The sequence below is a fragment of the Oculina patagonica genome, chromosome 11 (genome assembly GCF_052425735.1).
Source record: "Oculina patagonica isolate OP01 chromosome 11, crgOcupat, whole genome shotgun sequence".
Lineage (NCBI taxonomy): Eukaryota > Metazoa > Cnidaria > Anthozoa > Scleractinia > Oculinidae > Oculina > Oculina patagonica.
This window is the reverse complement of record NC_135768.1, coordinates 8,500,588-8,518,812: the sequence shown is the minus strand read 5'-3', so window position 1 is coordinate 8,518,812 and position 18,225 is coordinate 8,500,588. Positions and strand designations below refer to the sequence as shown.

General features: G+C 37.9%; 1 protein-coding gene across 1 annotated transcript; it reads right to left on the bottom strand.

Annotated features, from left to right (window-relative positions):
* Positions 1 to 7,786: 7,786 nt before the first annotated feature.
* LOC144630020 (gamma-glutamyl hydrolase-like) lies at positions 7,787 to 16,455 on the bottom strand. The gene is made up of 9 exons (XM_078488298.1): positions 16,178 to 16,455; positions 14,975 to 15,086; positions 13,146 to 13,196; positions 12,616 to 12,700; positions 11,841 to 12,009; positions 10,940 to 11,046; positions 9,995 to 10,088; positions 8,805 to 8,942; positions 7,787 to 8,083 (listed from the first exon to the last, which is right to left on the bottom strand). Exons 1-9 carry the CDS (start codon positions 16,335 to 16,337, stop codon positions 7,965 to 7,967), a joined length of 1,035 nt encoding a protein of 344 aa, XP_078344424.1. The 5' UTR covers positions 16,338 to 16,455; the 3' UTR covers positions 7,787 to 7,964.
* Positions 16,456 to 18,225: the final 1,770 nt, after the last annotated feature.

Sequence of the window (18,225 nt, the reverse complement as noted above, 5' to 3'; positions counted from 1 at the left end):
CTAGTAATTGATAGAAAAATTCAATCTACACAAAAAAACTCAAGGAAATCAGATCTCGCATGATCCTGAAAATAAAACTCTTTGGTCTTTTTGAATTACCACACAACTGATCAGACACCTTCTAATATTAATTCACGTAGATAAACGTCGACAACGTCCGAAAATTTCGTGAAGTTTCTTCTCGGTGGCGCACAATTTTGTCAGTTTTGCACTTATAAAAACGAAAGTTGATTGTGCAAGCGAAGAATTACTGATGATTTGCTCGCATTAGGAACCATGAATGGCTTGCTATCACGAATTCACGAGACGGTAAAAAATATTACAAACGTCAACTATTTGTCTCAGCTAGAATTTCTCCTCAAAAAATTTCACCCTGTCAAATTTTACATCGATTTCGCCTTCTTTTATTAGCGATTTTTTTTTTTTTTTTAAACTGCTTCATGTACTTTCAAATTAAAAACAATGGTACGACTGAAATGGAATTACAGTCCGCTAAGAGTTCATTTCCGGTGCTCGCTTCAACAAAATGGTAAACATTGTACACAGATTATTTTGTTCTGCTTTGCTTGTGATTGTTATCTTTTCCAGCATCTTAACAGTATTGGTGGTTTTCACTGTCACGCCGCCAAAAAATAAATCCAAAACTAATGAGTCAAAAAAAATCAAGAATGTGACAGGTTGTAGAAAATTACCTTATATACTTGTTGTCCAAGTCTCAGGTCTGTACGTTATTCCGTACTCGAGTTATCCGTCAAAATGTTTCACGCAAATTTAGAGAGCACAGTATGGAATCGCCATATTGGAGCCCAACTGCTTGGGCTCCAACATGGCGGCCGGAAATCAATGAAAACATCTGGCATTAAATTCCGCTACAAAAAGCGGTCGAATCACCCCCACAAACAAGTAAACATTCACATAAACACTTCTCGCAAAACCTTTACTGTCCAGATTGTTAAAAATCAAAATCACAGGATGAGGCATTTTTTAAAGAAAACGTGACAGCCTTCCGGCGGCCATCTTTGATCTCGTGTGGCGTGAAACTACGAAATTCAAAATGCTCTATCTTAAAGACGGAAAATGCTATCGAGCTAAAAATCGTCAAAAAGATATATATTAAGGACGTGTAAAAGCCAGTGGAGGATAAAAACTCAGGGGTCTTGCGATTCTTGATTTTAGAATTTTGATGACGTCACGTGAAAACCAAGAATTCAAACCTAATTTCTCCTCAAAACAACAGTACTAAATCAGCAAGCAGGTCAGGAGATATAAGGAAGTGATCACTAAAAGGAATCGAACATGCATTGACGCAGTGGCAAATTCCCCCAACTTTCATTATAAGAAATGCTTAGAGACCAGAAAGGAGAATTTGTATGTGTTCAACAGGGCTGCACTAAAGTTATTGACAACGAGGCAGCCGGGCCAAGAGGCGAGCCTGACTCGGCGGCAGAATCATAGAGCCGTGCGTGTATAGCCGAAAAAAACTCAACTTCTGCGTAAGGGACTATCTTTTAACCATATTTGGGTGTAAGTAAACCCCATATTTGGGTTGTATTGTTCTTCCCAACTGGTTCCCAGTCTCTCACTCTTTGCTAAAGAGCAAATGACCAAAATGGCGTCCACGCGGCTCGCTGTTAAAATTTTCAATGTGGTCATTCACCCCTTTTACGATAAATACACCTTTATGGAACCCTAAAGGGAAAGAGAATACCCTACAGAATATTCGACCGCCGAAAAATGAACATCAAGGTCTTTAATTTAAAGCGATAAAATAATCTTTTGGAGTCCTTTGATTTACGAAGAGAGACACGAAAATCAAAAGCGGACTGCTGACTTCAAATGGAGTTTTCTTGACTTACGAGAATGCTGAAGTCGGGTAAATGCTACCTTTTAGTGTTGATTGTGTTTATAGTAATTGTTTGAGCGATGATTATTTTAATCCCAAATCAAATACCGTTTATTTTTTATTTGGCACGCATTTTCGCTCCGCGTAGGAATAACATCAATACAAAGCGACGCTCACTAAAATTACTGCATGTCATACACGCAAGAAAGTCAAAAGTTTTTTGCTTTTAACGGCAAATGTAATGTTTACTTGAATAAAAATTTTGTCTCCAAATATTCCTTGACCGTTTAAGTTTTGTTTTCTGTTCATATTCTTGCTTGGGAATCGAGTTTTGCGTAACTGAACATGACACTTCGCATGCGAGACTGAAATCTGTGGGGCCCGTTTCTCGAAAGCCCCGAAAACTTAACGGGCCCGTAAAGCCATTTTAAATTATCTGTGTTTTATAAACAGAGAATTGTATATGCCTGAAACTTTGTATGAAGGAAACCTCCGTTCATATAAAAAATGTCATGAAATTAAACAGCTTTTTAATCAAAGGGTTTGAGATTTTGCTATGGCTTTACTGGCCAGTTAAGTTTTCGGGGCTTTCGAGAAACGGGCCCCCTTCTGACCCGTCCATGCTGGATGACTGTCTCTGATTACTGTAAAGCGTCTTAGCAGTTTTGATTTTGGGATTTGATTTATGAGAACTACTTGAAATGCAACTATCCCTTTTGTGTTCGGAAACATTTTAACCATCGCGTCTTAATTGTAATTAAAAAACAGTGATTAAACCTCATTTATTGCCCACATTTTGTGACATTTTTGACGTTGAAAAAATTAACAGGTTTGTCAAGGGTTAAATATCTGTCAAACCCGTAGCCTGCGTAGCAGACATCTGTGTACGTTTTTTAGTGCGTTTAAAAGAGTGCGCGATCGCGAGAATACGCGCGCTGGAAACTACGGCGCCTGCTACGCAGGCTATCAAACCTGTGTCATTTATGAACACCAGAGAAATAGCACTTTTTTCGCATATTACCTAATATACAATTTACCATATTTTGGTCATTTCAAACAAATATAGTTCTATCGAAAACCATTCAGTATCTGTTCTTATGAACAAACATGAGTATTTCGCTCGTTGGCACTTACCGATAGGTACAACTAGTAAATAACGATATGTTATTAATAACTTTAGTGCAGCCCTGTTGCAGAATTCTTCAATTTGTTTTTTTTTTTTTTTTTTTTGCGGAAAACACCGAAAGGTGTGAGACAATTGCGTCCCAATAATTATTGGCACCGAGCGGAAAGGGCGACCGACGCTTTAATACAATTTTCAGTTTTATGATTGAAGCCAATTCGCTTTTCACATGTAAATCAGTTTTTAGTACGGCAATTTAGAATAGCTGTTATTGTAGTTGAGCCTGCGATAATATATTCTTTTGTTGAGAAGGTATGCAAACGAGGTGAAAGGGTCAACACATCGGTTAAAACAATGCAGAATGACCCTTTCGCCTCGTTTATGTGTCAAACCGCTGGGAACTGCAATAAGCGCTATTCAAAGACTTCAGATTTCGTGTTCTCAATCAGAGAGACATAAAGGATCTATCGAGTTTGTACATTGCGACAAATTATTTTAGCTGTCCCACTCGCGCGGTATTTATACGTACCATGTCAGCTATATCTGTCTACGAAAGATAACTACAGATGTAACTTGTACTTAATTACAATCGTCCCGTGTTAGATCTAAGGAACCTCTAGAGACTTTGAAGTTCTGTCCGTTCGCTTGTTAATGCTCTGAACCCAACTGCAAACCAAATCGCAACTGAAAGCTACTTAATGTTCGAGTTAGGTGTTGGCTGTGTGCCCCATTTTTTTTATTATTATAGTTGTAATTTGCACCATCTCTCTCTTTTCGTGCTGTTTGAACAAACACTCAACTGTACATTCGTTCTAGCCAAGGGGGGGGGGGGGGGGACTTTCTTTGTTACACGACTCAAAAATGCGGCATAGCGATGCCGGGGAACCCAGTGTGCACAGTAGCTATCGAATGTTTGCTAATAATAATAGATTATTAATACTCTTTTGCAGTTAAAAAGAAACTGAATTAGCGAGTAACTCTTACATCAGATATTTAACAATTATTCGCCTCAGGCTCAGTGATTATTGTTGAATATTCCCCTCGACGAAGGGTAATTGTTTTAGTATAATTTTCAGAGGTGAATATCAAGAACTGCAAAATAACAATAGAAAACACGAAAACAACAAACACAAGCGCTCGCTTGCATAGGTGTAAACCATGCAGTTTAACTCATCGATTGAAATCGTAATTTACACTCAAATTTTAGCAATAAAACGGAACAAAACAAACACTACAAAAAAGAAAGATATCTGGTACCTTTGTTTAATCGTTGGTGACGTCTGAGCAATTTTGTGAATCCTCTCGAAATTACTAGCTCCGGTGAGAAGAGAACTAAATAATGTTTCGCCAGTCGATCTGCCTGAGTACATGGCAGCGTGCGATCTCCAAAACCATCATGTTGTACGTTTACGATCAATTCTAATGCCTTGAACACCATTTCTTGAGAATATTTTCGGTCCAAAAGCCTTAGCAGTTAATTTGCAAAATTTCCAATGTTTTAAATATCCAGGACTTGGAGCTGAGTGATTTCTTTTAAATGAGAGAAATCTTCATTCAGCAAATGCCGCCATGTTCACTGGCCTGGATGGCAAACGTGGCATGGCTTAGTAGCCAAACCTTGAGATGCCATATTCACCGCCTAGCGCGGTGAATATTTAACAATTAGTATAATTTGCAGAGGTGAATTTAATTCTGATTGGTCGAGAACCTCGGACTATGTCGCATTATTATTCAACAAATGCGCGCGCTGCCCATATATGGTCAAAATGTTAGCGTTATCTGTCATCCGTACATAACAGATATCCTGCGATATACGTAGGTTGCGAAGATTCGTCCGAAATCTTGTAAAGCGCTGCATAATTACGGTTTTTCCATCTGCAAAATGTGTTTCGTTGATATTTTGATGAATAATAAAACAATTATCCTGCTCAATCTTGCGGAATGTCGTCCGATTTTAGCCAACTCGGCCTACGGCCTCGTCGGCTAAGTATCAGTCGATATTCCGCGCAATTTCGCAGGATAAATAGAGAATATTACACGGCGGCGCGAAGATATGAATTTTATTTTCGAGTGGTAAAGCAATATTTTACGAATGAGCGCAGCGAATGAGTAAAATCAGTTGCTTTTACCACGAGAAAATAAAGTTCATATCTTCAAACCACCGTGTAATTTTCTTTTTATTATATAGACAAAAAACATGCATAAACTAAAAGTTCAAACATTTTTATTCATCCCGCGGTTAAACACAACGACAACTAATATAAGAATTGAGCAAATTGCATATCTGAAAGGCAAAATTTCGCGAACTGAAGCTTTTAAAAGATCTAAAACGTAAATGTCACCGTTTATTAGCTTTCATCACCGTCACTGATAATATAATTCGCCGTTTTGAAATCTGTTTCTGCTTAAACTCACCGCTCTGATTTCTGATCGCGAAGTCTTGCAGTTCGGCAGCTGGAATTTCTTGATTTTCCCTCTCTTCGTCTCCACAAGCAAAAAGCTCTTATAATTTCAAGTCATATGAAGTTTTTTTTTCGTGTAGCATTTTGCTGTTCCTCAGTAAAACGTTTAATTTTGGCTTCAGGGAACTTCACGAAACGATAGCTCGCCATTTCCAACCGGCGTCTGGCAGCCTTTCACAAACAACCGTGCAAAGGCGAGAAATGACGTCATCGATATCCTCACTAGTGAGGATATGGGAAATACGCCACTACAGTCCCGGATGCAGTTTCGTATGAATTTTACGAGTGGTCTATTTTCCAGTAAAACACTCCCGGCTATGTAATAAGATAAGTATACTATTTTCAATTAACAATCTACCAAAAAATGACTACGCATAATATTATTTACGAAAAGTATAGCGAAATGTAAAAAAGCTTCAGCTCTTTTTGTCCTACATGTTAGTAAAACCTTGGCTCTTTCTGCTTTGAAAGGGCATAGTGAATAGCTTGACAAAGTTCATTGTTTAGTTCGCATGTTTTGGTTTTCACCGTGCACAAAACACAATAGCCATTTGCATCTTGTTTGCTCCTTTGAAGTTTGCCGAACATCAGAACAACAAGCAATGATAACGGTGACCACTCTGGCAAAAGTAAGGCTTGCGAATTATACTAATTAGAATAACTCCAATGATTCTGAAATGATTCACCATTTTTTGGTTGTTAAATGTCAACCGTGACAAATTTTTCGCTTGTTATTCTACGCCGCCAAAACATTCTCAGTGACGTGAAACATCAGGTGAGAGATTTGGCTGAAAATGCAACAAAAAACCTCAGCGGCGTGAAACATCAAACGCAAAATACCGACACTATTCGCATTTCACATGCATACAGTCATTGATATTTAAATATTTCTGAGAAAAATAAACTTTGGGTGACGTCTTTCTTAGCAACGGCTTGATTGACACAGACTTGTTCCATTTCACGACACTGCTATACCGTCAAAGAAAAGGTGTCCACTTTCTCTTCCCCCCCCCCCCCCTCCCCGGCTCTAGCCAATTAACCCTTGGATGTACAAGAGGAGGAAGCCACGTCAGCCTTAGCTGGTTTTTATGCGGTTCCTCTATCCAGTTTGGCAGATGCTGTTTTTTTTTTTTCAGGAGGAAAACTAGGTTGAAAACCCTTGGGGTAAGGACGAGAACCAACACACCCAACCCATATTTATGTCTGGGAATGAAGCCCGGACACATCATGATCAAGGCGAGCACTCTCACCACTGCGCCATCCCTGCTCCCCTGTGATTGGTTTCCGTTGTGTAAATGGCCACTTACATTGGCAACACTTTCTTTAAAACAACAATACTAACACTTTTATTCTGATAAGCCATCACATTGTGCTGGAACCAGATTGTTGTTCGTTCACAGTGTTAGATGTCTCTTGTTTGCGCATTTTTATTCCCCCGTCAAGAGGCATTTGTGAATTAAACCCGAAAATACTAAAATGGTGATGTAGATATGTAGCATTAAAAAACATGCAATGTCAGATTGGTTCAAAAAAAGCTTGTGCCTGGTTTCTACTCATAATAGAGTTCCATACTTATTCTTGCAGTAAACCACATTCACAAATCTTGCACAATATCACTTTCCTGAGTAAGCTTACGATTATTACTTTACTCTCGTATGTTGTAGCCAGGTTACTTTATTACATCAGCTACAATCCTGGACAATCTAGTTGAGAGAAACGCCAGTTTAGTGCAAATAATACTCTTCAATGCCATTTCTAAAAGCATGCACAGCTTGCCGTTTCTCCCTTCTCCCCGCTCAGTGCTTAGAATGGTGCTCTTACACTCGAGGCGTGATTATTAATTAAAAACAACAGTGAAAAGGGGGAAGAAATTGAGGGGCAAAGAAAGGGGGACGTACCTTTTATGACCTTAAATATAATCATTAGGAAAAAGGTAAGTGACTCAACAGTTTTGTCTAGGATTGTCGAGAGCATGTTTAAGGGAAATTGGAGGAATTGAATCGTTTTGGAAGATAACAAGCTGTGGTGTTATCTTTATAGCTTTTGTTAAACGTTTTCCCCTTAAAAGCAATTCAACGCGTGATCAAATTATCTGAGCGGAAAATAGACCAATAATAACCATAAAAAATAGTTCCTTCAAAGAATTTCATCTGATTGCCAAACAGAGTGCACAAACCATACCCTTCTTCAGACCTAAAAGGCCAAAATCTAGACCCTTTGTCGCCGCACAAACCTACTGTAGGTATCTTATTATAGGTAGATTCCCTGAGTGGAACTGCCATGGGGAATAGAACATAATGATTGCGACTTTCTGACTGCAATAAAGAACAACATGGTAAAAGCTTTGTATTTATTGTTTGTTAAAATTCCTCACATTCCTGCATTCGAGAAAGGCTCTACTAGTGAGCATTTTTTTTTCGAAGAAAGCCATGAAAACATGCACCGGGCTGTACTAGTAACCACCTTGGGCTTATTTGTTCCTCGTCACGGAATGTAACTTGCTTCATTGTTTTTGTCTTGGTTGTGATGATCAACATCACCAGAAATAGCACTGCAGCATTGTGATGACGTCACCAGTGTAAACTGGATGGTAGTTGTAAATCAAAGCTGCTTTCTCTTCCTTTCTGCTTGGAAATCGATGAGAACTTAGACGAGCTAAAACCAAAAGAAATGATGTAGTGTTTTTTTTTTTTGTTTTTTTTTTTTTGTTTTTGTATGCTGTATGCCAACCGATAAACACTGATTCCAATGCATTGACACTATATTGAGCTCATACGCGACCAGGGCAATGGAGGGGTGGAATGGAAGGGGGCACTACTGTCATTGTATGGGCTATATCGGAATGCTCCGCGGGATAGTGTATGATTTTTTGGGTTTTCAGGGTATCCTTTTTACCCACTTTGGCATTGTGACGCCCACGGTGTGATCCTTAGGGCGCTTTCCATTTGTCAGAACTGTTCGGCCAGGCCGGTACTCTTGAATGTGAAATAGGCCTTTTCCGCGAGATTTTCCCTCAAATCCACCATAACAATATATAGTATTTATGTATTGACTGATATGACAGGACAAATCTGACTAACAACAAAATTCTGTCACCAAATATGTTGGCCTGTCCCAGCAGTTCTTACAAATCAGAATGGAAATGGCAGGTTCCTTAAAATTGATAAGGCTGAATGATATGGTCCGTTAAATCTGAACTACCCGTAAAACTTTCCAAGCTGCAGAAAAGAAGTAAAAACGACTTGTTTTCAGAATTATTAGCTATCGTCTCACACTTGAGAAAGGTTTCATATTTATTGGGGGAGGGGTGGGGGCTTTTGCCCCTTAAGGAACCGATTACAAGGGTTAGAGGGATACTGCAGAGATTCGCTTTTACCTTGATTGACAAAAAAGTCTGCAAAGTATTGTCCAGCGAGAATGGCTTCCTGAGTGTGCTTGATGTCTTTCACCGCTGACCACTCAAACTGGGGCTTCGCTGGGTGCCACTGGAACATGTAAACTGGATATTTTCGCGCTGTGAGAGATAAACCATGTTAGCAGTCAACAAAGCGTGGTTAGCCGTTCCTTTCCGGCCTAAGCTTTCTCCCCGGAAACAATGAACTTTATAATCATGGTGATAAAGCATTCTTTATTGGTTCTTATAATCCACGAAATATGTTTTCTCGCGGGCGATCAGTCAGGATCAGGATACCGGTCACATAACGAATTATAATTTTGGTTTTACAGCATTCTTTAATTGTTTTTATTATCCACGAAATATGTTTTCTTGCGTGCGATTGGCCACATATAAACTCAGCCAAAACTAAATAATATCTGATATTTTAATATTTCTTCTGGTACTGAGCGTATTTTGCGGACAAAAGAATTTAGCGGGCTTAATATCGGAAATAAGAAAATGCCACAGCCAGCAAATCCGAAATGGAAATCATTCAACTGCTGGCGCCAATTCTGGCTTGCTGGCAGCGCTTCAAGCACTGTTTCACTCGAAGTACTGCCATCTGCAACAACAAACTGTTTTTGATCTTTACTCAGATAACGACAAAATAAAGAGGAATTACAAAACTCGAAGAAGATCCAGGCGGTGAAGTGAATGTAACATTTTCTTCGTCGAGTGAAACCCTCTGAGTTCAGGCCCTTATTGCCAAACTCCCAGTTCAATAATGGCACAATTCATTTTAGCACTTTGGTGTCTATCTAATTCTGAAATATTTCCTTCTAAGAGAACTCTTGAGCAAAGAACTTTTTGCTTTTTCGTTTCAGAAATCAACTTCGACTCGACTCTACCAGTGTTCAAGATTTCGCTTTACGGTCTTTGATTCTTTTTCAAAATGCCCTCTGAAATTATTATAGTAGTAATATGATTGATGTTATTGGGGGTAAATATGTTTTTGGCCTTGCTACTATACAAAGATGTTATAAAAAGAGGCATTTAATGTTTATGTACATAACCTACGATAACTACGAACGAAGACTATGTGTAGTTTTGTAAATCTTAAATATGATGCTGCCTATAGTTTTTAAAATTATTCACGGTAATATTAGAAACAAAGGACGCTTTTTAGTTACCTTCTATAGTTGATATGAACGTTTTTCCTTTCCTGTCTTTGTTTGTTGAGACTATTTGAAAAAACTCTCGTAACTTTTTATCTTTCTGGAATGTCTGTACAAAATGAAAAGCAGGCATGGATATGTGAAGCATGAATTATTTCATGTCATTAATAATAATTTTGCTGCATGTCCCTATTTACTCGTTCATGAGTGTCGATGACTTTAGTAGGGTCAGTTATCCACAATAGGGGCGCTTATTAGAATAGGGGGCGCTTATTAGAATAGGGGGCGCTTATAAGAATAGGGGCCCTTATTAGAATGGGGGCGCTTATTGGAATAGGGGCGCTTTTGACAAAAACACATTCGAAGGGGGGTGCTTATTCAGAAGGGGGCGCTTATTGCATGGAAGATGGGCGCTAAATCGAATCATTAAGCAACGTACTTAATAATTATCTCACTGAAGTCGTCCCAGTGACCCACCGCTAACAAAGGAACCGGCGGGCTTTGGCCTGAAGGTAAAATCTTCTCACCTCTCAGTCTACGACTCACTGACTAACACCTCAATATAACATCACCGAACAAGTAGTCTCTACACCGAATGTGTAGCTAGAGACTAACACCAGTTAACCAAGCAATCTTTACGTTATATTATGGAACGTAGGTTTGTGGTACAATTTTACCCGTGGTACAATTTGGTATTTCCCTTTGTTCTGGTGCATGGTAATATGTAATAATGAATTTTAATCAAATGAAAATGTCAAATAGGCTTCTTTCAATATATTTAAATTCAGCTTGGCAGCGAGGCCTAGAGGACACAAACAAAAGAAATGAATAAACATGCTTGTAAAATTTCTTTTCTTTGTGTCCTTTAAGCCTCGCTACCAGGTCGAATTTTAATAAATCGAAAGAATCCTATTGTACCAAGGGTTTAAAATTGAACCACAACATATATAACAAGCTTACCTCTGGCGTAATGCCTCTAAAGTGATTGTTGTAGCTTATATCTTCCTCTCTTAAGTACTTAACAATATGATCAGGGGCAGAACCTAGCAATTTAGTTGATTTATAGTCTGGAAAAAAATACGAGAAGCGTGGTCATGTCTAATGGTTACTACTTTATTCTCCTAATACAGAATTCTGAAATTTGAGTTTTGATATTTTACCCGATACGTGGTTATGAATTGCACGACTTGAACTTCAGTCTTCAAATAGAACAGTAAAAGCCCGCATATAAATTAGAACCAGCATTTTTTCCAAGTAGCCTAAAAAGATTCTTACGTTAAATATGCTTGTAAAGATAATTTCATATCATTCTTTTATGCTCTTAATAGCTTTATAACTAAGTGTTAACTTAATAAGTAGCAAATATTAGCCAAATCTTATATGCGAGTTTTTTTAAAATGTAACACAACACAAAATGGTGTTAAAAGTTGTGTCTCCCCCCTCCCTTTCCATAGGAGAGGCTGTCATAAGTTAAAAAGTAAAGGATTTTCACGCCTGATAAATATAATATATATAGATGGAAAAGATTCAAGTCCTGGCTATACTATTCACAAGCTTACAAAGGGAAGCCTGGAAATAAACGTTAAGTGACATGTTTTGTTCTTCTTTTTAAGTTGGTACTTTAATTGCTAAACTCTATTTCCAAAACAAATTCCCAATCATTGTTGAACAAGTCACTTGTCGTTTCCACAGAAACCGCGTAGCGTTTTAAAAACGTCCTTAATTTTAGTTTTAAGTGCTTATAACTTATACACGAACTCGGTGACCCCTATTTATTTGAACTAAATTGAGATTTAAGATACCCCTTTACGTAGACTATTTATTCCTGCAGCACTAGTATGAAAATCAATTGCTTATTTACCTGCAGGCAGATCAAGCTTTAGGCTAATGTTCCTTGCATCTGTAATGCTCAGAAAGGACTGGTCATACTGGCCGAGACTTAAATCTCTGCCACTGACAAGCATGGCAATTAATTCAAGTCCCAGACACTCTCCCCAGATCGGAAACACCTCCCCTGTCTCATCGTACGCCTGGTAGAAAATAACAGAGATTCTCTCTATCGGTTTTCGTGCAAAACTTAACTCAAGTGGCAGGAGCATCCACCACCATACTTAGTCTTGGGGTCAACATTTTCGTGTTTTTAAAGGAGCTACGTCACGGGGATGTCTCAGAATTTTGGTCTTAACAGTTCCGAAATTAGTGGTAGGGAACTTAACCCATGGAAAACATTATCTTCAGTTGAACATCTTATATAATTTTAATTTGCGGATAGTAATCATGCTACGGCTATTAATATCGAATTGTGTTGAAGATGAGCGATAGGAACTTGAAAAGTTTTGCCTTAATTTTTCAAGTTGCAATCCATTTCAATCTGAGCCATCCACAGCCAAAAACGCTCGTTAGCAGTTCCAGTGCCAGTAAATTAAAATTTTGGCTGTTCTGGCAAAATCAGTTGCAAAGTCCCCATAATTATTTTTACGAATTAATCCCCAGATGCCTTTCTAATCAAAATGCATTGTTATGGCGATGTTTTGAAAGCAATGTAGTGTTTTTTTGTTGTTGTTGGAAAAGATAAAAGATTCAGTACATCCACTCTAAGATGGGTACGTTAATTTCTTTTCTCACAAGGAACAAACCTTCATGGCAAGCTCAAGTAACTTTCTTCCAACCGGTGTATATCCAGACTGATTTAGCTTCACATGACCACCAGGAAGGATTACCCTAACACAAAAATCACATCTTTTTAATTTGCATTTTAGGGGTGCATACACTCTTTCTATTCAGATATACTAGTGCTTATATTTGTTCTAGTTTCCACAAGTTCAGCGTTGCTATGATTGTTTTCTTGCCTCTACTGTTGCCTAACTGCATTTTATCTCAACCGTATTACAAATCTGAATGATGTTTAGGACATGTTCAAAAATCATTGCATTGTCTTTTATTTTTACCAAAAAATATTTTTACCGTTGCAGTATATAAAATCGTTTACATTTTCGATTACACACGTGACTAGTACATTAAATCGTTTGTGTTCACTCATGTTTGCTTTCAATTTACAAAATGGCACATAGCATTTTATTTAATAGCCTTCTGATCGCTTTTGATCGCTTTTGATAACTGAAGGCGGCCGTTTGAGTTTCTTGGCAATTCACAAAAGTTCACTTACCCATTAATAGAATGAAACGTTCTTTCTACTTCTTTCATGCTGGAGTTCACACTTTGTATAGTCAAGGAATTCGATTTGCTTCTTTACAGTTATCTAGCTTACTCACAGGCTTGGACTGTTGGCCGAACTACAAACGGAACGTAGCTCAGGGAAATTAAGGAATGGGCCTAAATCTGTTTCTCCAAAAAGTGAGGGGGTGGTCTAACTTTTTAAGCATTTTAAATAACACGGAATAACCTTGAGACATTATAAACAGCAATAAGTCATGGAACCTTAAATACTATTTTTGGTCAGATATTGTCACGTGACCTGTCAGGGTTATTTCTAGCTCAAAATTCTTTTTAACAAAACGGCAACACTTTTAATCATTCTCCGGTATCTGCAGCTGGCTTTATGATGTTACATCATTTCTGTGCTTGGAAATTTTAAGATAATTCGAAAGAAAAGTATATAATAAGAATTTCCTTTCATATGAGGACTGGGTACTAGTGCAAAATGTCGTTTATTTTCAAAATTATTCAAACATTTAACAAAGGCCAAGCACAGATCTTTTGTGTTTACCATTTTGTTTTATCTGATAGCAGTAAAATTAAATGGCGGTTGAAATAAATTGTTGCCGTTTTTGTTCAAGAGATTTTTCAAATTTTTTGGCCGTAATAGGTCACGTGACTTAATTTGCATACGTCATCCATGTCAATATATCCAGATTTACAATCGTATTAGTCTGTCACAGTTTAAAGTTCTTAGGGAAAAAGCATCAGAAGATAGACCACCCCCTAACTTATTTAGAGCAAAAATAGGAATTGAAGGCCCATGCCTTAATTTTCTTGAGAGGGTCGACGTTTTTTCAAGTTTCTCACTGTTACTTGGAAAGAATGGTTACACGTGAGAAGCCGATTTTCGGTAAACCTGATATTTCTCTTGCTAAAATCAGCCTGTGTAACCGCAGCTACTGTCATTATTGTCACTGTCACTGTCAATATCGGTTTCAATGTCACGGTCATTGTTACTGTCACTGTCACTATCACTGTGATTGCCAGTTCATTATTATTCATTGTCATTGTCTTTACTATTATCATTAAATCATCATTTCATCATCGTCATCACCATTATCATCAACATTGTTATTATTACCATTATCATTATCGTCATCATCAATTATCATTATTATCATTTTCGTAATCACTTTCATTATTATAAGTGTTGTTAATTTAATTTGTCTTTACCATTATAATTATATCATCATCATCATCATATTCACCATCATCATCATAATCATTGTTATTACAGTGGAACCCCGATATAACGATCCTCGATATAACGATATTCCCGATATAACGATGAATATTCTATGTCCCGGCAAAAGTTACAGTAAAATGTATGGGACGGAACCCCGATATAACGATCTTCGATATAACGATATTCCCGATATAACGATGAGAATTTAGCGGACTGAACGTAAAATCCTCCCGATATAACGATATTATCAGTACACCGTCACATTTTATTTGCAAAACATTGAATTTAATGCAATAACGTTACGGTAATCTCTGACTTTTCTAAAAACAGCTTTGTACGATGCAATACGAAAATGATATTGTGTTCTAAGCTTTCATATCAAAATTATTCTCTTCATCCTCTTCTAATATGCAGTAAAAAAGTACTTGTTAGTTTACCCCGATATAACGATATTTTCGGTTATTTTACGGCCAAATCGTTATATCGGGAGTTTCGATATAACGATACTTCGATATAACGATATTATTTTACTGCTCCCTTGGCATATCGTTATATCGGGGTTCCACTGTATTACTAAATTCAGAGGATACAAGATTGGTACAGCTCTGGCTCCAGCGGATTCCAAAAACTTGACGTAGACAGCGACAAGGTATTGGTCGCCAAACTGCAAAAGAGCTCCATTGGTTTCTTGAGTCACGATACCTTGTTTTAAAAAGGCGACATTATCATGAAAACACAATTCGAAGTTTTGAAAAAGCTTAAATCGTTGCAAATTATTAAGGTTAGAAATTTCAACCTTTAACTGATATTCAGTGGGGATTGGATGGGATGGAATGGCGGTCAGGGATACGCTCAAGAGAAAAGTGAATAACCATTTTTTTTCGGCCTGATCGGTTAACTAAAAATTCCTTACCCATGGTGCTCCGCTGGCGCGCTTCGTGCGTAGGATCTCCGCTATAATAATAGGCCCTCATTAATTTTGCTTCGACGAAGGGCTGACGCTCGAAACGTCAGTTTTTCAAAATTTGCTACGGCGGTTTATTTACGTTTATTAAATTCCAGTTGATAAACACTATCAAAATATTTCGCTTGCCCGCCAACGTAGCACAACTGTTTCTTTAGAAACAAAAACTTTGTTTCTTTTAGAAATTTTAACCTTTAACAGATAATCAAAAACTTTAGGATGGCAGTCGGGCGTCCGCTCAAGGGATAACCTTTTTTTTTGGCTTAATCCGTTTACTAAAAATTCCTTACCCGTGGTGCTCCGCTGGCGCGCTTCGCGCGCAGGACCTCCGCTAACGACGGAGGGCTAGCGCTCAAAACGTCAGCTTTTCAAAATTCGCTTTGGCCGTTAATTTACGTTTATTAATTTTCTGTTGATAAACATTATCAAAATATTTCACTTGCCCGCCAACGCAACACAACAATTGCTTTAGAAACAAAAAACTTTGTTTCTCTCAATGATTCTTGTTTGGGCTCAAACTGGTACCATGAAGCCATTTTACTGAACTGTGTCTCGATTCTCTGATATTAAGAATATTTCTTTCACATCAACAGTTTCAGTTTTATGTTGACAGCTGGGATAAATAAATGTTTACACAAGCATTCGCTTAATAAATCGCTGAATACTTTTGAAGGGCTATGTTCGCTCTAAAGGTGTCACATCATTGTTATGATTTTAACTTATCGATCTATCTAATTTCATTAGTTTTCAACTAATTAATATTATCAGAATTTTAAGATGAGAAGTTTAGATTATTTTGGTAAAATATATACAACAAGAATATACTGACCTATGATTGGACGATTTGTTTTAAGAACGCTTCGAGGGATCAAATAACGCTGCTTTCCTTCATGGTGTTCAAACGTTACAATATATTGAAACGCAGTTGCTACTAAAATTCCACAAGCCAGCGCCAGCTTCAAACAACCTTGACTAGAAAGGATGCCCATTCTCTATAAGTAAGCCCTTTGTGAGTTCCTTGTGAAAAGCCTGACAACTGACAACAAATCGACGCATTCAATATAGGCAAGTTGGTCAAGTTGTATATAGAAGGATCATTGCGACATAAACACCTAGCGGGCGCTTTTCTAACAAAAACCAGTGTTTTGTTCTGGTTTCTTTGTTCCATTCTTTGTTAGGGTGTGTTAATTAAATCACCTGCTGTGTAGCGATTGTAAACAGGTCTAACAATATTTCTTATTGAAAGTGTTAACTGGTAAGGGTGTCATTTTGATTCATTCAAACAATTAACCTAGAGAAGCCACCATATTATATTCTAAGCGAGAAACAAAAGAAAAGAAAATAATGATATTTAAGACGGGGAAGCTAGAAGTCATTTTGGCTTATTATCGTTGAAAACGAAGGTAAAATGTTACTGAAACTAAGATAAAATTTGGAATTCAATTTAATCTCTTAGCTTTCTCTGGCTGGTGAATAGATATAAAATTTACTCAGCTAGCAGCTGTGTACTTCTACTAAATTTCTACTGAATTTCTAACAGCTTTGTCTTTCTACTGTAGGAATGTGGGAGGGGTAGCATTTTCCATGAAACGTAAATAAGTAGGGTCGTTCCTCAGGGCAAAGTCTCCGCTCCCTTTTAAACTTTGTTGTGTGACCCTACTCCCCAACCCTTGTGCGAGTGCGAATGGAGAACTGCAAAGATTTCACGAGTAGATAGAGCGATGTTTCATTTCTAGTGCATTTGACAATATCAGTAGGAAAAAAAAAATGAGAATTCAGGACCATCCCGTCGCAAACCTACAGTCGTGTAGTTCGTGTCTCTCTAAAGTGTCTTTTAAGGTCTTTATGCACTGACTCTAAATCTAACCTGGTTCACACGTGAACGCAAATGCAAGGAAAAATACATGTAAACTAGCCCAACGCAAACGCAAGCGCCAATGCAAGCGCAAGGAATGGAGAATTGTCCATCTTCTTGCACCTGTCCCCCCGCACCACAATCTCTGTTGTCTTTGCATTTGCACCTGCTTCAAGTGTGAACATTGCTGAGAAAAATGTAAGCGCAAACGCAAGCAAGCGAAGCGTGACTTGTCCGCCATCTTGACGGTTTGCCGTCAACGTATGAACGGCGCTTGCATTTGTGCTTTGCATTTGCGTTTGTATTTGTGTCGTGCGTGCGAACCAGGCTTTGTTTTGCTTGGCTGGCCACACTGACGTGCGTGTACGATATGCCTCGATAAATTCTGCTTTGTTTTGGCTCATTCTACCCGCTGCCGGCAGGACTCTGCTTAGACTACTGCTTGGGCAGGTATATATTCTGCTCGGTGAAATTTTCGTCGTTAGCCAATTTTCAGTGACAGCGATTCTTTTTAGACTATTTATGTCGCCACATCGTTACTTTGATTCTTCTGTTTAAAGCCACTGATTGTTGTTCACATCTGAGCATTTATTATTTTCCGTTTTTATCGTTTATTTAATTTCTAACATGTTATCATAAAAAAGGCTTGTTCGGTCAATTCTTTTTAGGGCGGATTTTTTATTTGGTTATTCTAATCACATTCTGCGGGCATTATGCTCGCAGTCGCAAAAAGCCAAAATTGGCCTATACCATGTATACTGTTCGAAATTCTTCCGGCAGAATTAAAAAAAAAATCCAAGCCTAAAGGAAACCAAACGAAGCATTTCGGAGAATATCTATTCGGAACACCTGTTATCCCCTCAAATTTTCTTAAGTGAAATATCAACTCCAACCTTCGTAAAATTAGAAATATAACGTCTAATGTTCGGTTCAGAGAAGTAAACATTTTGTTTGAGTTAGGCAAAAACGTCAGCTATGATTTTTGGAAAGGTAACAAAAGCTCGCAAATTCGTATTATAAGA